The sequence below is a fragment of the Gymnoscopelus microlampas genome (genome assembly GCF_963454915.1).
Source record: "Gymnoscopelus microlampas genome assembly, chromosome: 1".
Taxonomy (NCBI): domain Eukaryota; kingdom Metazoa; phylum Chordata; class Actinopteri; order Myctophiformes; family Myctophidae; genus Gymnoscopelus; species Gymnoscopelus microlampas.
Window position 1 is genome coordinate 29,902,469 of NC_139962.1, and position 24,735 is coordinate 29,927,203.

Consider the following 24,735-nt stretch of genomic DNA (forward strand, 5'->3'; position numbering starts at 1 on the left):
TTACATAATCGCAATTATTTGAGATAATCACAATTATTTTGCTTAATCGTCATAATCGTTAAAAGGTTCATATATTTCCCCCAAATAGCTGATCTAAAAGCTTACAACACGTGACGTGTTGTAAGCTTGTAGATCAGCTATTCCCTCTATGATTTTTTAAAGTATAAAATTATTAAACGTGTCAGTAATTTCTGTGTATATTTAAGTTGTTTGTCATAATCTTTGTGATTACGAAGCCTAAAAACCAAACGGAAATTAAAATTGTATTCATGATATTATGTTCCAATAATGCTTGACGAAAACACATTTAAATCGTTCATCGCAATTATTTGTGTGACGATTAATCGTCAACTTAGATTTGTAATCGTGACACAGCCCTAATCATAACCTGCCTTAGTTATAGCCTACACCACAAATATTCTCTATATGGCTGCCCCGTGGTGCCCCTGGTTAGGTAGGCTACACATCTTTTCAAATGGGGGTCCTTGGACAAATACATATCATTTTTGGGGGGGGTCCCTGACATGACAATGTTTGAGAACCACTGTATTATATAGTACAGGCTGTGTATTTGTGTTATATATATATCAGAACCTGCCTTTAGTACGCGGATTCCCGTTGCAGCAGCAGCAGCACCACCACCACCATGGGCTGCTCCTCCCGGACCTGCAGTCTTATCCAACCCGTCCTGGTGAAGCACCGGCTCCGGCTGCAGGGTGTCGGTGCAACAAGCCCCCTTGTCACCACCACCGCCTCCCTTTTTCACGTCCGATCGGCTGTTTGACACCATGATCGCTGTGTTCTGCTCGTCCTCCATCGCCATGGATGCTGCCTGTGTTTTTTTAAACTACGATACAGTCACAATGCGCGTCGTCGTGACACTGACACACCACCACGACTGATAAATTCCAATAGACGCAGCTGGAAAATGTCATTGTGTTTCGATGCACCGAAGCCATAGCGGAGACTGACTCTCTCTCTGGGGCTGTCAGATAGGCCTACGGTACAGAGCTGATCAATAAACATTAAAGGGGCAGGGACTGTGGAGCTGATCAATAAACATTAAAGGGGCAGGGTTGTTCTTATTCATTGGGCACTGCCCAGTCATTTCAGGGGGAGAGGCTTGCTTGCTAAATTGAGCATGGAATTTTATAACCTCCAGTTTATGAGTTGACATCATATTATGCTTTTGTTACTGTATATTTAAGTAATTATTACACTGAGGGTGTGCGTTATCGTGATTACTGGCACGCCAGCGATGCGGTCAGGAACGTGGCGAAGCAGAGTCCCGCAAGCATGAAGCATCACTGAAGTGTACTTACCATACCAACAGTTAGGCCTACCATCAAGGTCCGGGTACATAAGACCCATAAAAATAAAACATATCAAAATGTATTCATAATGCGGGACATGTCTCTCTCAACATAACCTTTCTGCGAGTGTTATCTCTGTTATCCTGGAAATGCATGGCAGACAGACAGACCCAGTTTACTCAGCCACGCTGGAGAACTTTTCTCAGAACGGACACGGAAACAAAACAGAACCGTTAACTCAATGTCATTGTATTTAAGATATTCGATAAAAAATACAAATATCTTTAATGCCAGATTTAGCTACTACGGCCGCAAACGTCCCATGCAAACTGCTAGCATAGCCACTTAGCCGGCTATGTTCTGTGAAACTCCATCTGATAGTCCAGCTGATTTTCATATGTATTAGCTGTGCTGTCGTGCTGGTTTGAAGCACGGGTAGATAGCTATGTCAACCAATCAGATTGCTTTGTCGGAACTACCTGTTGTAAATTCTTATTTTGAAGGTGAAATTACACTTTTGGGGTAGAAGTGAGTGAACCATGGTTCTAATTTCATTTTGGAGAAATGCTGAATCAACAGGCTATGCATTCCTGCATCCTTCCTGCAATCTTAGAGGTATTAAATAACTGTACTAGGCCTAATTCAAATAATGAACTAAAGTTTCATAACTTGGGGTTATGCTACTTGATATATAAAGCATTCAAATACATTTAAGTGCCCTTTGCCCTAGCTACACAGTCTATTTCTATGGTGGAAGCATTTACTAGGCTATACATAAATTCCAACTTTAAAATAAAGATGGCTGGTTGACTACTTCTCAAAATGCAAAAAGATGCTCTTTCAAGGGCATCTTCCTCAGTTTGAGAATGTGCCTCATTACAATTTAGGCATTTAGCAGTTTTGTTATCATAATGCAAGAGAACTGATAAATATGAACATACAATTTATTATGTACAATCACATACACCTGTGATACAACCTGTCTGAATGGCACATGACACCCAAAGTACACAAGAAACCACTAGAATTTGTGTTTGACCTTTTTTTTATTATTCTCTTGATCATTTTCTCCAACCCAAAGACAATACACAGCATAAGTTGAAAATATCCCATTTAATAGTTTACAGCCTCTCATCTTTAATCACTATCATTTATATTTTCAGTCCAGACATTCACATCCACTTTGAAGACATGGACCACTGATTCAGTTCAGCATGTCAACTTGACTGGAAAAAAGTCAACTCCTGTAAGGCCCTCACAAATCTGATCGGTTATTACTGTATATTATTGTACAGTCAGGGTGGATCTGGGGGTTACATACAGATTTTTATTTCCAAAGTACAATGGATGTTTTTTTTTTTATTCGACTGGGGTATTGGACATGGTGGCCAGTTACCTGCTCCTCCAAAGCCTTGCCCCAACATGTCATTGACCTGGCCAAATACGGACAAAACAAAAAACAAAATATTATCTCTAAATGACTCCTGTGCGCTTTACCACTGAAAAGAAATAAGAAAAAAAGTGCGCTTTAAGTGAATAACTTCCAATGGTACAACTGTCAGCCCCAACCAATCAAGATGGTGCGGTGGATTCACTAATTTGATGTTTTCCATTTCTTGTATTTGAAAAAAAGATGATTACGTCAAGAGTAGAAATAAAATTATTTACATCGGTTCTCACATGCAGTTCAGAAGCTGAGTTGAAATTGCAGCCAAAATTGTCATGTCCTACCATGTTAAAAGTGAAGACATGTCCACACACTTACCATCCCACTCAGACAAAGATGTATATTTACACAGACAAGCACTCAGTTTCTCTCTCAGACACTCGACACACACACACACACACACACACACACAAAATTAAATTTCACTTCAAAAGCTGATCACACTGCTGAGGGATATTTGTCTCCATGTCTGTTCTTCTTTATCATGTTCTTTTTCATTGATACAATTAGAACTGTATTGGTCACTGTATTGTTAACATAACAGTTGATCAAATATGATTAATATGAACACATATGGTGGAAAGTACAGTACAAACAACAAACAAAATGAAACAAAAACAAACAAAAACTATAACATTCAAGACAAGGGGTTATGAAACTTCTTTCCCCATCCTGCAAACCTTCTATTTCAAACATCTCCCCCTTGTGGAAAATGGTGTGTAGTACAGGTAACATGCTGGTTCATCTCCCCCAGGAAAAAGGTAAAGATAGCACTGCAATAATTTATATCAAAGCCCTCTTAAAAAACAAATGTACACCAATGAAGGGCAGCAGACAGCGGTGGGGCTACGTTATCACATGCACGTCTGTTCTGACTGCCATGTGGGTTTGGATAAATAGGAGAAAGAGGTTTCCTATACTTCCCTGAACTGTTTATAAGTGTGTTGTCTCTTCTCAGCCGATATTCACAAAGGCAAACCCCACCTTCCACGGGACTAGAGTCTACGAAGAGAAGACCACCTCAACAAAACAGTGAGAAAGCCGAAAGACACGTCTCTCTCTCACACACAAGTTTGTATTACTATGCTTGTGAGAACATCATTTTAGGACGGCATTGAAAATAGCCGGAAAATAGGAGAAAAATAGCCGATTTACAAGCTCATGGCGTATCGCAGCGAGCTTGTAGATCGGCTATTTTTTGGTGTGGGACACCAGTGCGCAACTATGTATAATTCAGGCATAACTCTAACCCCAACCCCTAAACCTAACTTCTAAAATGTCTCATCCTCAAATCTGAATATTTGCTTAATTGTAAAAATATTTTTCAACTATAAAAACAATCATTTCTCCTTTAAGGACCAGGAAAATGTCCCTCACAAGTATAGTAATACAAATATACACACACACACACAAAATGACTTTGACAATGAGTAGCAAGAGAAGTAGAGAATGAAAGCAGGCCAAAAGCATGCCCGTTATGGTCCAGTCCCAAGTAGTCACCATAATGCTGCATCATTCATAAACAAAACAATAGAACCTCACACTGATGATTATGATAGCTGACAACCCCATACTATTCTGCTTCAAATTTAAACCACTGACCTAAACAAATCACAAAATTTAACACTCCCTCACTGTGGCACAAACAGTGTCCTGTTCTTGTTGATTTCTGATACAAGTGCATGGCACCATGTGGAAGGTGCTATATGACGGATAAAAAAAAAGATCATCAGGTGCGCACACACACATGACCTGCATTTACAAGACTAAAAGAGGCCAATGAAAAGGATTCACTCCCCAAAGATGATATGTGCTGTAGGGCATTCAATAAGTCAATTATAGGTCTGACAGCATTAATTACATATAATCACTTTTTAGTCAATAATGCAGAGGGATGCACTGCAGATACTGTATACTCGACGTATGAACGTGGCGTGCGTAGGGGAACGAAAACAAAAAGGATGCGTGCGCAGGGGAACAAAAACAAAAAGGATGCGTGTGCAGGGGAACAAAAACTAAAAGGATGCCTTTCTGAGGGACAGGGAAGATGACAAGGTGCCATGTCAGACATTAAACCGGATTCATACTTTGTTGCACGTCCCAAATGGTACACCTACAAGCTCACATGATGTTGCAGCTTGTAGTTCTGCCATTTCTGATATGCAAGCATAAATTAGGCTTTTACACAGCACTGTGCTCAGGTTTCAGTAGTACAGTACATCACTCAGACAAACTCAAACCCTCGACTGAACATTTAAAACAACCCCGATAGCAGCCAGCAGCCAACCAACTCACCCACCAAACAAGAAAAAAACAAAACATGATATAACCAATCTCAAAGAATATGAAGTGATTAAATGCAGCCCATTTGTAATCTCTCAAGATTATTTTCTTTATATATACACAGTATGTATAAAATTAGTCCCTAGCTAATCTTTGCAAGTCTTCACATGGATGTTTTTTGTATTTTATTTAATTTGATCAGCTTTTTATGTTTTACAATTATATACAATGTACAGGCAGCAGATCATATAGCTTTTACAATGAGTATGTGATGATACAGGGAAGTCTTTTTTTTATAGACTATGATGTGGCCTAGATCTATTCAGACAATTTACATTGTGAATAATTGGAAGTTTTTAGAAAATGGTTGGTATCTAAAAAAAGGATGAAAGATAGTACAAGAGACAAAAGTGTAAAAGCCCTCAATATGTACAGAAAAAAAGCCAATATAGCATTTGTCAACAGAAAAAAGTTAAACTGAACGAAAAATAATTTCCTCCATATACACATACCATACTGTAGCTCAAAAATATTTCCAAAGCTAAATAGTATCTCTGATTTGGTCACAAAAGTTAGAGTGAAGCATAGTGAATATTAAGTATACAGCCCGATTGAACATCTGACGATCTGAACACAAACAGCTTATAGGGCTGCTAAGCCCGTTAACCACTTGAACCCTAGCATCCCTATTCTGGAGGGAACATTCGCCAAAAATATGCAGATCTACAAGCTCACTACGCATCGTCACGCCTCGTGAGCTTGTAGATCAGCTTTTTTTGGCAAAGAAACTTGGTGTAAACAAAAAAGAGCACACCAAGTATAGGAGCAACTCGAATCCAGATTAGAATGTGTCTGGTTTAAGTGGTTAAGTGATGATACTGTAGGCTTCTTTTTCATACAGATGTCCCACTTTGATTGTAATCAAATGACTTCTTGAACACAGCTGTCCATCTCAGTGTGCTGTTTGCGAATTAACAGAAAAGAGGACAAAAAAAACAGCGAGGTATTAAGGTTTGCCCCCCACCCATCCCTGTCCCTCCCCTGACGGCGTGGTCGGAATTCTGATTTGGAGAAATATGTGAAACTAAGAAATCATTACCAACGGTCACCACAGAAGCTAGCTCAGTCACTGTACCTCAAACTAATAACGATCCAAGTGAATACAGGTGCTCCTTTCACAAACAAAGATATGAGAAGAAAAGAAAAAAATCTTAAAGCAACAATTCCCTTTACTAAGAACATTTACACTTTTGATTGTTTTGAACATGCAAACTTGGTATAGGGTAGACTGACATTAGCTGCCGTGATAAACCTTAGTCATCAATGCTTAGGCCTTTTATTTTTTCCCCAGACTGTCATTATTGAACATTTTAAACAGGTAAAATCACCACTTCAAAATGTTTACACCAAGGAGGAAAAACCTCACTGATGCAGTGATGCTGTAGTGTGTATGAGTAGAAGAAAGCTGATGGTGGCGTGAAGCATCGTAAGTTAACATTTCCGTTAAAAACACAATTATGATTTCCTTAGAAGAAATTTCTAGTATATAACATGAAGTTAAATGTAAGGAGGTTTGTGCACCCATACACAATTTAAAATGAGAGCAAGTTAGTGACATCGTTATTATTACCCCAGGCAAGTGGATATTGGTGGTGGTTTATAGTTTTCTACAGTAAGTCAAGGTGTACTTAAAAGTGAAAATGTTCTACTAAAAGTGAAATATTGCTTTAAATCCATCCAGCCCATCATCTTCTAATAGTATTTTCCCAGGATATCATCCTCAAAATGCACTCGACACAATTAGACTCTTACAAACCCACTTTGTATAGGAGGGTGTTCTTATTTAGTTGTCAGAAAGGCACATCACTTTGATATCAGGCATATTATTTAAGTTAAATCACTTAAGAAAAATCAAAAAAACAAAAACAAAAACATCACAAAAATAGTGCCAACACAATGACCTCAATGGAGCGTCATAACGAAGACTCAAGGAGAGAGAGAGAAAAAAAAAAGCATTCAGTGCATGTAACTACATTCATAATAGACTTCATTTACATGTACGTGCAGGGTGACTAAGTCCAACCAAGTTAAATAAAACTGAAAGTTTGTCTAAACTACAAGCTGTGTTGTGTTGATATCTTACGCCTGCGGAGAGCATTTAGATGCAGGAAACGTGAACGCAGATCTTGAGGGGGTTAATCCAATTAACAATTTCCATAATGAAACAGATGCATTTCTGACCAGGATATATATCCTTCAAAATGGATCAAACTAGCTATTAACCGTTCGCTTTGCTGAATAAATGCACAAAGAGAAGCTACTTGTTGATTCATTTTAGGAAAGGGGCCTGCACGTGGAATAGAACATCCTCTTAAAGGTAGCCACAACTGATCCAACTAATGTTTATTTTGCCATCATGACAGCAAAACTGAGTATTTCCTATAAACACGGGATGCAGCAGAGACCTAATGTCAGAACCAGGAAAGCCCCACCAAGCTAGAGTCAAATGTTAAAGTGATCCTAGTAACACTCAAACAGGCTTCAAACCAAACTGATGCAAATGACAATGAATACAAATCTCTGACAAGTAAAGTCTCAAGTTCATGCCCAAACTTCCAGATGGTATTTGATGTTTCAAACATTTTCCTGCTGCTAGAACGTGAGGACCAAGACTATGGGTGTAAAATCAGAATATGAAACCAGTTATGACCAATAAAATATAGTGCTGGAGCAACCTTCTGGGATATACATAAAAGACGTCTTTAAATCAGTTTATTGGCTACAGAAACTGAGGGGTGCCTACTGAAAGATGCACCTTTAACAGTGGAGCGTGGTGCAGATTGTAGTCAAGTTAGATTTGAATTAGTGGACTATCCAACTTCAATTAATGACAAAATTAAAACCACAAATCAAAGAAAACGGTGAATTACACATGCTCATACAGTGGCCAAAAGTTCTTTACAGTGGCTCAGCGAGGTGGAACGTACCACAGTGTGGTTTGCGTATAAGCAATTGTGAGTGGCGGTGGGGTATGGGGTTGGGCCAAAAAGCAAACAGATTTCAAAGCCAACAGATCAAAGCTAAACCGATTAAGAAGATCAGGTAAGTCCATGGATATTTGTTTCAGATTTTTCTGGTGACGCCAATAATCATTATGGTCTTCATAACATCTGTTTTTTTCCCTCCCCCCCGTGTTACGTTCCACTGCTTCCCATGCAACTCGAGGGCAGCGGTCTGCGGTGATGTCACAGGGGGATCCGTTTTGAAGAAAAGGAGGGAGGTGAAAAGGAAAATCGTTTTCTCATAGTTCCCCTGGCAGGGCATTTTAGGAGCGAGATGGCAGCTCACATCACTGCCAGGACTGAGGAGGGAAGTTATTAACCTCAGCCAGGTCTTGCACAGCCGAGCCTTTGTGGGTATACGTCAGCTTGACCCTCATTCGTAGCTGTTGCTGAAATATCATCAGGATGATGCATGTTTATGTCAATGAAAACACAACTGAAAGAATTAGGACTGCAACTACCGATTATCTTCTTAGTGATTATTCTATCGATTACTTTTTCTATGAATAGAATAGCGAGTTGCTTTCTATACATTTTTTAAATATACAGCAACAAATTTATTAACCACTTAAGCGTTATTTTATACTTTGTCGCCTACTGGTGTCATATAACGATAGTGAAAATAACACAAGCTTGTAGATCAGTTACTTTTGTAACTTGGTCTATAATGGCATGCCCAAAATAGGGATTGATAGTGAATCGATTTTTATCAAATCATCGATAATCGATTAAATCGATTAGTTCGACTAACTGTTGCAGTCCTAGAAAAAACTTCACACAAATTATTCCTCGTCAGCGGGTAACCCTTGTCAGGAACTGGGTTTCAAAAGTAGTGTTGAGTACACTTAAGCATTGGTTCTCAAAGTGGTGACATAGTGTCACAATCATTTTAACTACTTCATCCGTTGGCTATTCAAAAACAGCAGATCTACAAGATTGGAAATGTTTTATACATTTAGAATTTCTTTTAACAAATCTTCTCTTCTAGGGGGTCCTTGGCACGAAAAAATTTGAGAAACCCTGCACTAAAGAGTAAACTGACAGAGTCAACCTGTAAACAACAAACAAAAACATAACCTACCTTCTGTGGGTTGAGAACTCTGATGACCTGTGTGACACTCCCCTGGTTGAGAGCTGGGACAACATTACTGCTAGGGGACAGCAGCTGCAGCTGGAATGTCTGAGCAACAAAGAGCGCACATTAAAGCCTATTCATAGATTCATCTGAGTTATGAAACCCCGTCAACCAAATTTGTAATTATATCCAACAGCTCAGTCAATTTACATTGTAATGGCAAAATATACCACTCTGACCTTGGACATTTTAGTTGAGTAGGGCTGGGGCAATATGACTTCAAATCAGTCTCATGATTATTTCAAACTTTTGCCTCAATTACAATTAACGAACAATTATGAAATATATATAGTGAACATAGCCCATCTACAAGCTCATATTGTGAGCTTGTGCTCACAATGTGAGTTTGTAGATTTGCCATTTTCGCTATTTTTGTACGCCACCACCATTGTACAACAAAGTATAATATACATGTGGTTATAATATACATGGGTCTAATGGATTTTGTCAATTATTAAAAAATCGAATAAAATGTTTTCGTGTCCATGCATTGATTGATGCATGTAAGAAATATTTAAAATAATAATAAAAACAACTGCTCCTCGATAATTCAATTAACCTTCATGAGCAAGATTAAGAGAGTTATTGGTTCTAAATATCGGTTATGATATATTTTCAGTTAATACTGATTACGCTGCTTTACCTTTGGTACTGCAGCCTGAAAAACAAAGTCTGTCATGTCAGCCTCGGTGGTGTTGGAGGCATGGATGGTGATGACTGCTATGTTTGGATTGGGGTTGGCCCTCTCAAATGTGAATTCTATTTTCAGACCATTCTTGTTGTATGCCGTCATAGGTGGGATAGCTACAGAAAACAAACAAACAAATAAAAACATTGAAAACCAGCATGATATTCAGCATTAAAATGTCAGACATTCAGGGGTAATGATTGACCACCAAATGCACCAATGGGCTTTGTTGCAGAATGACAATACCACAAACTGCTTATGGGAGAGGATGACTGAGTAAATTCATGAGAAGCTGAAAAATTGCTCTTTTCAACAACAACGCGTAACCCAGAACCTTCCGGAACCTAGCTAGCACTTTGAGATTTGAGACTTATGTAAAGTTCAAAACAAATAAAATGCATAACAAATAAAAAGCTTTATTATTATAATAATTATTATCATCATTAGTAGTAGTACATGAAACTTTCCAGAACCTTTGTTTAAATTTCCAATAAAATAGCCAATCTCTCACACGTCGCAAACTCGCAATGTGGCACATTGTGAGCTTGTAGATCACCTTTTTTAGAAACATTTTGAAAGTATAACTCTTGAGTTCTGGATTCAACTCAGGGTTATTACCACCTCCTGAGCAGGCCCCAAATTAGGTTCTGAGAACCTTATCTGACGCCATAGCACGCAATTACATATCCAGAACCTATGAAATAGGTATCGCACGGCACGGCACTAGTTCATGTAGACCAGGGGTTTTCAACTGATTGTAAAGGAGGGACCACCACCCTGACTAAGAATCAACCTGGGGACCTAAAGAATCACTGTTTCTCAACCAATGGTCCACAAGAGTACTAGTGGTCTATGGCATAATTAGGCCTGCAGGTGGTCCATGGAAAAAAATATTAAAATGTAAATACATGAAGAAAATACCCTTGTTAAATGTATAACAATGTTAAAATAATAGTCCATCAAATATAAGAAAATATTTATTTAATTTCAAGCTTTTTCTCCCACACCACGCATATTAATTATGCGTGGTGTGGGAGAAAAAGCTTGAAATTAAATAATGTTACGGGCCTGATTTAATTTGTTGCACGAATTCGTTGTACTACTACGATACTACACAATTATATCAAGCCGAGGCATTATCTAACTGAAATATGCAAGTGGTCTAGAGCTCAGAAAAAGATTGAGAACCACTGATCTATTCCTATCCCACGGTTAACCTCATTCAAATTCTCATACTTTATCCAACATTCCATTAAACTCATGTTAACTGATATACTGATTTGTATCTCATGTATGAGACACATGCGATTATGGGCACATGCGATTATTATTTCCTAATATGATGACTCAATGAGGCAATCCGGTACACTTCCTCTTCTTTTCTAACTTTCTAACTCCCTTTTCTGTAGCATTTCTTGACCTCCGACTTCCCAGTAACTGACAACATGGACGTGTCATCATAGGTCATTTAGTGCACTGTTCCGTGGAAGAAAAACATTTTTATAAAAACTCCTCACTTTCCTACATTACTAAATGCATGGTCAGGGACCACATGCAATAACTTCGGACCACCTGTTGAAAACCCCTGATGTAGACGAAAAGAGCCTGAGGAGAGTATGGGATGGCACTATGTAGGTGACTCTCACCTGTGGCTGCAATATCATTAAACAAGGACTGTGAGGATAGGCCATCCAGGAGGAAGGGGGGCTGGGAGGTGGGCCCAGAGGGTACAGGAGCAGGGGCTGCTGGACCACCTGGGGAGGGCAGAACAACACACCAGGGTTCAACAGTGCACAAAGACAGATGTACACAAACTCCACTTATATCAGTAGTTCTCAAACATTTTCATGTCAAGGATCCCCAAATTGATAATAGCTGCAGACCACCATTTGAAATGATTTTGTGCCAAGGATACAAATTAGATTTGTTTTTTAAAGGCGATCTACAAGCTCACAATGTGTCACAGTGCGATGCTTTGAGAGCTTGTAGATCACCAAAATATAAAGTAAGACTTGAGTGTTTAAAAGGTTCCTCATTTTGCTGGGAACCCCTCTCAAGGACCCCAGTTTGAAAACCACTGCCTTATATCATAATTGCGGGGAAGGTTTTACATAAATGTAAAAAAAATAACTATGAAAATCACAACACTGACACCTAAAGGCACTAAAATGTAATAGGCTGGAGTTCTTTAAAATCAAGCTCTAGCTACACTTTTGATAAAATCTTGTACTATGATTAAATTGTAACAGTATTTAGTCTACAGTAAGCATCAAAATTACCATATCATTGATTATTGAATTGTGAGTATTCAGCAAAGCAATCACAACAGGACTTTTGCCAGATGTATTGTGCATATTGTAAAGAATATTTTGGTTTGTGATTCTATGCCTGACTCAAAACAAAAGGAGGAAGCAGTAGCACCATTCAACAGAAAGGTGAAAAGGGGAGATTTTCCAGACCCACTCCCCACAAGATCTTGTATTTTGTTTGTTTAATGTCTTGTTGAAGCTTAGCCATGAAAATCCTTAACGCCAATGCCGTCAGAGACTATAAATGCATGCTTCTACATGCATTGGGCAATAAGGAAGGATGCAGTGACAGGGCTCAAAATTTTGAAATGTTATCTGTGCGACAGCTTAATATAATTGGGAGCATTTATATTAGTGCAAATAATTCTTCTAGTGTGACCAAAACAAGCGGTCCTTTTGCACCAGAAAAACTAATGTTTTTTGTGAGCTGACAGTAGCTCTTGACTGATGTTTTTATTGACAAAAAAGACACAGTATGAGAGCTCTGGTGCTCTGTAGCATCGATAGTTTGCTCACTGGCACAACAGAGATTTCATTGAGTGCTGCTGGAGCCTAGCAGCTGGGCCAACATGCCAGTGGTTTCTGTGCGAGCTCGCATTCAAGATGGGAAATTAAATGAGTCGTTTGCTGAGAGAAACATTGTGATGAGATGCAGGGCTGCTCACACCATGTGAACACCTGTGGGTATGTGTGTGCGTGTGTGTGTGTGTGTGTGTGTGTGTGTGTGTGTGTGTGTGTGTGTGTGTGTGTGTGTGTGTGTGTGTGTGTGTATCAAGAGTTTTTCCTCTACATAGACGAGAGAATAGGAGAACACATGGCTGGTATCGATAGTGTGACAAATAAGTATTGAAACTGGTGCAAATGTATGAAGCATATTGAAAGATATATATTTCACTCAAACTTGCTGATGCACACATTAGTGAGTATACGCATTGGCCAATGTAACGTATATACTGTATACAGTAAAACCTTCCACTACACCAGCGGACTGACAGCCATGTTTTCCTCCTCTCTTCTCAATATGTTGCTACTGAGGCTATACTGACATGGCCAAAATGGTGAAGCCAGCGTTAATGTGGCGAACAGAGAGATAAAGCCAGGTCTCCTACCAGACAGTGAGAGGTCCCCCAGCAGATCAAGCAACTCTCCTCCAGCTGAAGCCGGCTTGGTGGGCAGCGTGGTCTGGATAACTGGTACCACATCATTACCACCCAACAGGTCCAACAAATCATTAGCCTGGAGAACCAAGAACAAAAAAAAACGTAAACACCCACAATGAATTACCCAACAATTTTTCAACAAACACAATTATAAGTAATAAAGTAATAATAATCAGAAAACTCTACATTTGTAATCGTTTTCATTCAAGCAAATGTGGTGTCATTTTGAGTGTTACCATGTTTACAAAAAACTTGTAATTTGAATTAAATTATGATTATGATTAGGCAGACAGATTTCCCATTATTCTATGGCCCTCTGCTGACCATGACATTTTGTCTTTGAATGCTGACTTTTAGTTTGTATATAATAAATTAATAAAATATGCTAAATCAAAATGTATTTGGGTAGCAGCTGCTCATGTGGTGACTCTGCCTCAGGACTGTATGCACAATCATGCAGTATCCTTTAAGAAAGTATGCACATGCAGTATGCTTTGGCTGGACTCAAACATGCGCTTCAGCCAATGAAACTAATAGCAAGCCGATTTCCCATTTCCCCATGTTGTCTTGCGGGTGGTGGGCAGTGCTGGCATGAGTGCCGATTTTCCAGTGTGTAGTTGGTTTGACTTACATGGGAGTGTTGGCTAACTGATAGAAAACTACAAGCGAAATGGCCACCAAGAGGGGTCAACGCACTGCGCTTCTGTCCTATTGGTTGGTGCCCCGTCAAGGTTCATCAATATTGAACCCGACACTTCAAAGCCGCCGGGTCCCTGCACATGTGTGAGTCCAGCTTAAGAAAGTCCCTGGAATTATTCTTACCTGGTTGGTTGGCTGAGTGATAGGGGGTGGATGTTTCACATCCAACACCGAGGGCTCTGTCTCCCCGTTGGTCTGCACAATCTCTGTGGGGCCATTAGAAGACGTTTTCTCCATAATGGGCATTCGCTCTAGTAGAGCTGGCCTACAGAGGGACAGGAACAGATGAATGGAAAGAGGCAGAAGTTGATGTGTCAGTCCCGTTTATTAGAGGTTTAATGGCCATGATTGGAATACGAAACAGAAGGCGATGCTCCCTCACCTCATGTGGTCATATTTTTTGAAAAGTGCATTGTACTCCACGGCTCTCTGCTGCAGTTCCACATCGATGCTACTGCCATATATTGACACCACTTTTTTGATTCGGCTGAAAAAAGAAATTAGAATGTCAGTAAAAAAGTATTTCCTGCCTTACAGCGAATGGATAATGGGTTATAATATAATAACTTCATTAATATAGCCTTTTTTCCAAACTGAAAATTTAAATTACAAGGTACTTTACAACAGTGGTTCTTTGAGTGGGGTCTGGGGACCCTCGGGGTGCTTGAGGGGGTTCCAAGGGGTCCCCAGCAAAATTAGGAACGGTTGAAACATTTAAGCCTGTATTTCGGCTATTTGAAAAGAGCCGATCTACAAGGTCACAATGTGTCGCGATGTGAGCTCTTAGATCTGCTAGCTTAGAAAAATGTTGATAAATCTTCTCTTATGGGGGTGTCACTGGCACGAAATCTTTTCAATGGGGGCCAAATACTTATCAATTTGGGGGTTCTTGAGATGAGGATTATAGAGCTTTACATCTTGTTGCTTTACAACAAGATGAATGAAAAGCAAATAGTCATTTAAAATATAAAAGATAACTCAAATTCAAGCAAGATACAGATTCAAGGGGTAAAGGCACTTCCATAAAGTGTGGTTTTAAGAGCGATTAAAAAGATGCCACTAAAGTCACTAGTCCCATCACAAGCAGATTGGCTACTTGCGAGACTATGCATCACTGAAATGTTATCACGTCCACTCTATCAAGGTGTGTGTGACTGTGCACTGTTCACCTGAACACTTTCATTTGTACCTTGATACAACTGGAAACATTAAAATGAATGCTAGAAGTCCACACTTACTTCACACTGCTGAAGCGAGTGGACAGCTTCATGATTGCAGTAAGAGAGTAACCTCGGGTAACAGGAGTGGACAGGTTGGACACCAGTAGTCCTTCCAACACATCCAGAACCTCATCTTCTGTTACCTAGAGCACAGAGACAAAACGGAAACACATCACTACTGATGAAGGTCTGCTGGTACATTGCTTGGGTGGCAGGGTTTTTCTTAACACTCCCAAAGTATTGTTTGTGGTTGAAGCATGATGTTGGCAGGCGTGGGTTGCAAATTTAAACAGTGGGAGATTTTTTGTGTGTCCGATACCAGAGGGCTGTTAACGTCAGTGTGTCAGTTTTGAAAGTGGGTTTGTCATGGGCCTGCCTGATATTTCAGTAGGCTATCACAGACAGGGAAATTAATGTGTTTATTTCTTATTTTGGCTGGGATTCTGAAAGTGTACCTGAATGGGTTCTTCTTCTTCACACTGCCCAGACACCAGCAAGTCTCCATATTCTCCTATGCACCAAGATGACACCTGCACTAGGGGTTGCTACAGAACACAGAGAAACACATTTGTACTTTTTAATCTTTTATCACAAACACACACACACACACACACACACACACACACACACACACACTGCATGAAAAAAAAAACTACGATTTAAGAAATGAAGCACACATTATGTGAACATGGCTGAAAGCTCTGACCTGCGAAATATCATCCAGCAGGGCTTTGTAAAGCCTCTGTACTGTGTAGGCGTGCATCTCCACACTGTTGGTGATGAGCTGGATGAGGTTAGGAACTGAATCGTCTCGCACGTAGCTCCCTGCCTGTGGGACATCAGGAAAGATTGCAGGATACTGTAGAGCAGGGGTAGGCAACTGAGATAAGCCTAGGGCCAATATCACTCCCAGACATTCCATCGCGGGCCGGGCCTCCGCGCGAACATGTGCGTGCACATGTGCGTGCACAACGCGGGCGCGTGCACAACACGAAATTTTTCGGGTCTAATTCGGGTCTAACTCGGTCTAATTCGGGTCTAATTTGGGTCTAATTCGGTTCTGTTTGACCAATATAAATAAACATTTTTTCCGGTTTAAATATCAGCACAGGCGATTTTTCTGGTGATTTTTTTTTCTTCTCCATTTTCCTCTAATCTAGCTATAAAATGTTATAAATCCTTTAAAATGCATCGTGTTTATGAGTGCATGATTTCAAAAGTGGGTTCAGGTTCTATGAAATAAGTATTTATAATTATTTTAACATTAATTTTTAATACTTTTTTTATAACACTTTTCAGTAAATCATTCATACTGTATCTTTCTGTATTTGGATATAATAGCGGCCTATATGTGAGACTATCGGTCTGATACTGTATAAAAATAAAATCCCTCCCCCCCCAAAAAAAAAACAAAAAATATTTTTCTAAAAAAAAAAAAAAAAAAAATGTTTTTTTTTTTTTTAATTCTCAAAATTATCTCACGGGCCAGATATTATTTCTGGGGGGCCAATTTCGGCCCGCGGGCCGCCTGTTGCCGACCCCTGCTGTAGAGGACCAGCGTATGACAATTGCTTTGGCAATGTAAACGTATGTTTCTCATGCCAATAAAGCTCCTTTGAATTGAATTGAAAATTGTATGCTTAAATATGTATGCACAGGTCTACTTCAGAATTCATGTTGAATTTGTTGGATAGGGCTGTTGGATTGACTGATCTTGCAGCAGTTTTGCGCCAGCGAAGGAGAGACTGTTAGCTGTTTAGCCCCTTTTCAACCAAAGTGTTCACAGACTTTTAGGAACTTATTATTATTAAGTACAGAGGGGAACTATAACCCCTGGAGCCAAAATGGAGCTAGGTTAAGCAGTCGAAAAGGATAACATTTCCTGAATTTAAGGCAACATTCCTGTGGTCAAAAAGGGGTCCTATGGCATCAAAGCCCAGTGCATTAGTGTTGTCACAAAGGTATACATACTGTCGTCAGGACTCTCATGATGGTGTCAATGTGCCATCTTTTCGAGGGAGCATACCTGGAACACAGAATATACAGTGGTTAGCTATTGCCCAACTATTGATACACCGTAAATGAGAATAAGGTAAATGTTGTCAACAATCAGAAAAAGGATCACTAATTTAATCCTCATAGTGTTTTTTCTTTAAAACCGTGAAAAATACTTTTCATTGCAAAAATTATAAATATGAACTTAAAAGTATACTATGTTAGTTCCATTGATCCAAGCTGGAACACAATTGATTGATTATTAAAATAAACATGCTCTGAAAATGCACACGGCCCACCCATCTGACCACTTAGCTGCTGTGTTAAGTGGTCAGATCGAACGCTTTTGCAGTTTTCAAGTGGGCCCTGATCCAGAAAAGGTTGGGAACCATTGATTTAATGGATTACTGCCAGGGTCTTAGCTCTTCCTCAGACAAAGGAAACTATACAGAGAAACGCCTTCAAATACCTACTCAGCCAGGTCACCTGACAGATCAACTGACCCCATTTAGGCTCCTATTCACTTACTACATTATATGCTGTATATGATATGCAATGCAGCGTTTTTGTTGTTTTCTCTGGCATTTTTCAGCTTGTTATATAATATTTTGCTCTTCCATCGCTGTGGTATTGTTCATTGCCTTTAAGACTAGCAAAGGCGCCTTATAATACGAGGAGCCTACTAGGGTCAGGTGATCCGTCAGGTGACCTGGCCCAGTAGGTATTTTAAGGTGTGTCTGTAGTTTCCTTTGTCTCAAGGCTATGTAAAACGGGAACAGAAACGTGCCGCGTGCCATTGACGCACCAGGGGAGGCAAACCGGAGCCAGAAGTTTGATGGAACGCATTGAAGTCAGTGAGAGCCGGGTGGACAAGTGTATGAATAAACATTATTATTTAATGATTGTCAAATAACCAGTTTAGGATAATAAGAGAAGAGATATCATACTTTGTTCGATGTGTACACTATATGTTATTGAGGTATCTAAAGAGCACAGAGTTAGGTTTCTGACTGGGCAGTATGAGTTGTCATGAGAATTGGTTGACAGGTTGTCAGTTGATAGTCTCCTGATAACAGTCCTTCCTTACTGCAGTGCACAGTAATAAACTTACTCTGTGCTCTATAAATACCTCAAACTTCTATAGTGTGCAGATCGAAAAACAAGGCAGCCGAATGTGTGATAGCTTTTATTTTACTGACCTATTATTTTACAAAGGTCACAATCATTCGAATATATTTATTCATACGCTTGTCCATTCCATCGAACATTCGGCTCTAGTTTGCCTCCCAGTGCAACGGCTCTGCCAGCTGGAATTGCTGGGCCAAGAAAGTAGCCTTTCCTTCTTTACATAGTCTTGTTTTGTCTTGTCTGACTAAGAATCAATGGTGGTAATCTGTTAAATGATATGATCCAGCATGCACATTTTAAGTAGTCAGGCTACTGGTGTTCATTCACCTCACAATACACTGACAGTTATGTCATTCTATATCTGATTAATGCTTCTAATCATCCACAACTCACCCCTCAAAGTACTGACAGACAAAACGTAACGTTGATAAGTTCTTTCACAATGACATTTAGGGTTGGGTACCGAAATTCGGTTCCAAGTAGAAACCGATAAGGAAATGGTCGGTACCGGGTACCCAGACAAAATATGTAATTTCAGTTCTGCATATCGGTTCCTAGAAGCGGCTAAAAGCCGTTCAAACAAAGGCGTTTAGAAGTGCTACACAGAACAGCACAATACAAAAATCACAAATCCGGTAAAACACTGTTGTATGGAGAAGTATACATCCGTTGCGTCTCACTCGGTAACACACCGTCGTATGGTCGGAGGAGCTGCTGCTGCTCTCTGAGTGCAGCTGCCTGCATTCCTCCCCGCACCCTCCCCCTCCCCTCTCCTCTCCTCTCACACAACACCGTCTCAACTTTGTAAGCTTTGTTGTTCTCATTAGAATCCACATGTCAGAGGGGTTAACATTAATAGGATGACCAGCGCTGTACAAGAGCCTGTGCTGCGCAAAATAATTAACACCAGCTGTAAACGATTCTGTCTATGTGTGTGTGTGTGTGTGTGTGTGTGTGTGTGTGTGTGTGTGTGTGTGTGTGTGTGTGTGTGTCTTTTTGAAATGAAACTGAAAGTAACTTCTCCAAAAGAAAGGAATGGCAGGCCTAATATTATTAATGCATTTTGGCTGTGTGCAATAATGCAACTGCCTTTTGTTAGGTTATTGAATATTTGTTTTCATTTCTTGCATTCATATTTATATCATTTGCAATAATTCAACTGTATGGCATGCTAATGTTTTAAATAACTGATCTCAATGCACACAGTGCACACACATGCACAAGTCTCTTACTTCTCTGCAGCTAGGAAGACTCCTGAAGCGCAGTCCGCTTTGAATTCTGGGTCACATGAGTCCAGGAAGTAGAGCAGCTCCTTCATCATGCCTCGAATGTTGTTGCCATTCACCAAAGCAAAGCTCAGCTCCATTGCACGCCTGAGACGGGAATGAAAAGGGACAGCGGGGTAAGCTCAAAACTCACCACGATGTGACACATAGCAAGCTTGTAGATACCGGTAGTCTATTTTAGCTATTTTTGGAAACTGTTCAACATATAAAATTATGTTTTAACCATAGTACATATTGGTTAAGTTTATTGTCATTGTCATCATATCGTCGTTATGTAATTTGACATATCTGCCCAGTGTAATTGTTATCGTTAATTGCAATTATTTGTACAATGTCAACTGAAATGTCATGATCGCGATAGCCCTATTTGTACATCAGTCTTCTGTGATTCTCACCTCTTGATGGACACGTCCAGGTCTTTTAAACAATCCACGATGGTGCTCCGATGCCTCTGCACAGCGTTATGGTCTGTTTGTACCGTCTTCAGTAGGGACGTCAATGCCACATATCTAAAATGGGCACGTCACAAAATGGAACCGTCACAACAAAGCGAGAGCTGGGTATTTGTGCTTCTTAAGTGTCGAGGTGGCAAAGATATTTGAAAGGCTTTAAAAGTGACTTACCTAATATTTTTGTCGTTGTTAAGAAGGAAGCGTCCCAGTATGTTAATTGCCAACACCTGCAAAACAGAAAAAATGCTTTTACCATGTGAAACATTTTTGAGGAACACCACCAACTTTCTAACTTATTGTCATTTATTAGTCATAGGGGTGGCATGTCTATAAATATATACTGTAGGTCTCTGCCATTTGAGAACCTTAGTCGCAATGCATACTGGTAAATGTAGGCACTGATGGCAAGGCAATATGAGCAGAAATAAATGGTTCCTCCATCAATATAGATTAGAAAAATTGACCCTTTTATTGCTGCACTTGCCTACAAGGGGCATCAGCAATGATTGCATATTCACAAAAACATATTGAACATTTTAACAGAACATACATTTTGGTAAAGGGGATACAAATTAACTCACCCTCAGTCCACTCTCTGATTTGATGTCCATTATAGTGAGAACAGTCTCATAAAGGATTGCATTGCCTACATTTTTACTTGTCTCTGTATTGGTTGCAACCTAGAAGAATGAAAACAATTCATGAGTCAGATTTATCATTCAGTTAGAGAGGCTTTCAACCACAACGTCAAACTTAAACTCTAACCTGTGCAAGGATATCGTTCATCGCTTCACTCGAATCGTCATCACTCTTGCCAAGAATTCGCAGTAGTCTCAATATCCGCACCTGAGATTTGCAGAAAGTGTCAAGCGCTAGCAGGCTAGATTAAACAAATCATATAGCCTCCAGTCAAGCACAAATTAAATGTTTTAAGTCTTACCTGCAGGAAGGGATCACTGATGCCAGACACATCATGCTCAGGAGAGTATCCGGACATGATTAGGTTCTTCAGAATTCTCACCAACTGTGGAACCAGCTACAAGAAGGTGAACAACAGGAGAGAAGAGGTGTCAAAAGCCTTTGTCTCTCTAAACCTCCAAGGAATGTTCTGCAGGCAGGTATTTTTAGCAGTTGGGTAAATATGTTTTGAGGCTTAGGGGAGATTATATTTTTGTAGAATTGACAACTCATACTGTAATTTCACTATTGTATGAAAGCACGTAACTTGCTGAGGTTAATGAATCGAAACCTTGATTGTAATTAACATTGGGTTAGACTGTTTCTCTTTTGGGAACAGAATCTGTCAAACTGGATCGGGCTGTAATAATGCTGCTGTATTCATAAAAAGAGCAAGATTATACAAGAGTTTGGTACGCTTGCCGCATGATATGGATGTAATCTTCATATTGGCGTTTCATTAATTGCAAGAGCAAAAATGGAAACAACTTTTTTCCCTTTATATACGGTATAGTATTTTGAGATACATAAAAGGTATACTACATTCAGAAGTTTTCAGATATTTCAGATATTATATTGACATTATCTGAAAACTGTCTATGCTGTCCAAAAACAGGTTTTCATGATAAACAAGAAAAAAAAATCTCCCCACCACCACCCCAAAAGCCTCAACATTCCATTTTAATGCTTTGCTGGCCAAACTCTTGTGAATAATCAACTAAAAACATCACAAATAAACAATCCTATGACATTCATTGACATTACACATAGGATATCCTCTGACAACGACAGATAAAGTATAGATTATCTGTGCCTGGTGAAAACTCCTTGTGTGTGATCAATTTACCCATCACATCCTTTAATTACAAACGGTGATCAAATGAGGTACATAGAAGAGGAACAATGAAACCGTGACAATAGTGAGACATAAATCTGACAAATGGACCAAAATAAATAAAACATCTTTACATAACCCTAAAAGAACACAAACATAATGATCACTGTAAAAGCCAAGGAGATTAAAAGAAAAAGATAACATAAGGAATGACATTACTGGACACAGGTTTGATTACATCTATGGTGACTGTGTGGGGGTGATTACTCGTTACAGCATGCACCAGCTATGGAATCAGAATGTACTCTTACCTTCTCATTCTAACACAATGCAGGGGTTGTAACAAAGACAAATGACAGAAAAAATATGAGGTAGATGTTAGGGAGGGGAAAACTGGAAATCATTCACTTTCAGAGAGCTTAAAGTAAGGTTTTCGATCATGAGAACATGAGGTGGGCCTTCTGGTGCAAAGATCTTTTTTGTCACAGCTAGGGGGGGAGAGGTAGAATAGCAGTTGAGAAACAGGGAAAGAGACAGTGGAAGGAGATAAAGACTGAGACATACTTTGAATGTAGAGGATAGATACCTTGGGGCCAAGAATGCAATCCAAGGCTCAAAAAAGTAAAAACAAATCTGTCTTATCTATACTGAGAGGGAAATGCATAAGCAGAAAGAGAGAGAATGGCATGTGGTGTGACCATAAGACAAATGTTTCCTTAATTCCCTGCATCCTTTTCAAATAATTACGTTTCATTTGAATCCTTACCTTTCTGAAGTGGGAGAGCATGTCAGGACTTCTTTCACACATTTCAGTGAGTAGGACAACAGATGTGTGGAGAACACCTGAGGGAACAAAGCAGAGAACTTCAGGATCGAAGTAACGCTATCATTTCGGGGCAAGGTGTATTCACATCCGTGTGTCGTGCAGTTTCATTTGTCTCCTTTCACTGAAATTTCTTGCCTGTCTTAAAAGGACAATACCGGTTTGACATGATTAGCCCATTGACTACGAATCAGTTTACTTGACATTACTGGCAACCATTTTCCGAAGCACTGTAGTTTGTTGATTTTCAAATTGTATTCCATCACAAAACTGAATGATGGTGATATGGTGGTCCTTAACTGTGCTATCCAAGATCCATATCATATATTGAAGGAAGTTGGCTGTGGTATTGAAAGGACGATTAATAAATAAGTTGAACCAAGTAAGGTGACTAGAGGTACAGATGGGCAAGAAAGTGACCTCATAAATATGGATAGGCCTGCAGTAAAAAAAAACATAGGTTACACAACAGTACATAAAAGCAGCCTCTAGTGAACATGAGTGATTGCTGGGCCTGTCTCAGAAATAGTATTTGTGCAAAATTTCAACCTGAAATTTTACATATTGGTGTCAATTTATTTTGCAAATACTGGTACAATCTGCAAGTTTTCTTCTTTGGCTGCATTTAGACACAGCAGTGTTGAGAGACGGGTGAACATGGAAACGAAGAGGAATGACATGCAACACAGGTCAGTTGGAATCAAATCAGTGACAAGGTGATTTATGTGGCTGACATACAAACACATGCTTGAACCGAGAAAAATTATGTTGCTTCTGCTCTCAGACAGACAGATAGATATATCACACTTTATTTAAATCTAAATGTATAGCCAATTCTTCAAGTCACAAAAATGATTACATGCATAAATAATGAACCATTCACGCACATAAATGGTTGCATACCAAAGTAAAGGGTTAAACCTGATGAAAGACCTCCAGTTCGAGGGTTAACTGGTGCACTCGCCAACAACTACTCATTGCAGTGTTTCCTCCAATCCCCATGAAGGCTCTAATGAAATCGCCTCCCAAAAATAGCCGATCTACAAGCTCAACAGGAGTCGTTGTAGATCAGCTATTTTCCGTGTGTGCACGACAGTGCATAAATTAGGCTTCAGGACCACCTTTTTAGTCAGCTGTACCGGTATCTCTGCTGTATGTCAAAATTGAAAAGCCATCAGTGATAAATATGAATGCGTATAGTATCTGCAACGGTGTCACAAATCACTTTGACAAGAGCGCGGCTATTTCCTCACTGTCAAAATATCCCTATTTGCCTCTGATATGTCTATTCATTGTGGGGTACAGACAAGGCCCAGAGCTTATGACAGACTCATTAATTCTACTGCCCTCAGTAAAGGACACCACAAAGGGGATATCAGCTGCATAGCCATTCTCTGCAAGGCACGATGAGAGACAGAAAACAACAGTGAAAGTGTGCATTTGTGCAGGACAGGGACACAGCCACCACAAACCGTTGGACACTGGCAGTCCCTTTAGACTCACCATGGTTCTTCTCGCTCAGCAGGTTTTTTGTAGCTGGAAGGAACATTTCCATCAGTTCTGGAACCTTCCTGATGACATGAACTGCACACAACGCCGCCTGTAAACAACATTTAAATGTATTCCAAACAATCAATGAGTGCCATCCTCCGAGCAATATTTCACTTTGGTAACACTATTCTAGTTTTTAAGACACGTGACTTGGTGAAGCCAAAATCTGCTTTTATTTATGTGTCCAGATAACATATCACTCACTCAGTTCAGTATAGAGGAGCCAATAATCATATTACTAAACACAAAGGAATCACAGTGATGCTTGTACTTGCAGATTTTATTCGCCCACTTGTGAACATGTGCAGGCTATGAGTCATGCTTCCCAAAAAGAGAGCTTATTTGACTAAAGTCATGTTAAACACCACCCCTGCACAATTTGCTTTGAGGAG

General features: G+C 39.6%; 2 protein-coding genes across 5 annotated transcripts in view; both read right to left on the reverse strand.

The window, feature by feature from the left end:
• The window catches only part of phlpp2 (PH domain and leucine rich repeat protein phosphatase 2), a 75,237-nt gene extending 74,222 nt beyond the window's left edge, over nt 1-1,015 (reverse strand). Inside the window, exon 1 of the mRNA XM_084079095.1 lies at nt 599-1,015. Within this exon, the coding sequence (XP_083935221.1) occupies nt 599-823 (225 nt within the window). The 5' untranslated portion in view covers nt 824-1,015. The remainder of the gene's footprint in view (nt 1-598) is intronic.
• Nucleotides 1,016-2,407: 1,392 nt separating this feature from the next.
• Nucleotides 2,408-24,735, reverse strand: part of ap1g1 (adaptor related protein complex 1 subunit gamma 1) — a 32,273-nt gene continuing 9,945 nt past the window's right edge. For all 4 annotated transcript variants that reach the window (XM_084063275.1, XM_084063276.1, XM_084063277.1 and 1 more), the window contains exons 5-23: nt 24,296-24,392; nt 22,736-22,812; nt 21,118-21,213; nt 20,943-21,023; nt 20,759-20,857; nt 20,349-20,404; nt 20,121-20,234; nt 19,672-19,812; nt 17,288-17,342; nt 16,023-16,145; nt 15,772-15,861; nt 15,335-15,459; nt 14,479-14,583; nt 14,220-14,361; nt 13,347-13,473; nt 11,575-11,682; nt 9,884-10,044; nt 9,187-9,285; nt 2,408-8,494 (exon numbers count right to left, since the gene is read on the reverse strand). In XM_084063275.1, coding sequence (XP_083919401.1) covers nt 8,393-8,494; nt 9,187-9,285; nt 9,884-10,044; nt 11,575-11,682; nt 13,347-13,473; nt 14,220-14,361; nt 14,479-14,583; nt 15,335-15,459; nt 15,772-15,861; nt 16,023-16,145; nt 17,288-17,342; nt 19,672-19,812; nt 20,121-20,234; nt 20,349-20,404; nt 20,759-20,857; nt 20,943-21,023; nt 21,118-21,213; nt 22,736-22,812; nt 24,296-24,392 — 1,998 coding nt within the window. In that variant the 3' untranslated portion in view covers nt 2,408-8,392. The remainder of the gene's footprint in view (nt 8,495-9,186; nt 9,286-9,883; nt 10,045-11,574; nt 11,683-13,346; nt 13,474-14,219; nt 14,362-14,478; nt 14,584-15,334; nt 15,460-15,771; nt 15,862-16,022; nt 16,146-17,287; nt 17,343-19,671; nt 19,813-20,120; nt 20,235-20,348; nt 20,405-20,758; nt 20,858-20,942; nt 21,024-21,117; nt 21,214-22,735; nt 22,813-24,295; nt 24,393-24,735) is intronic.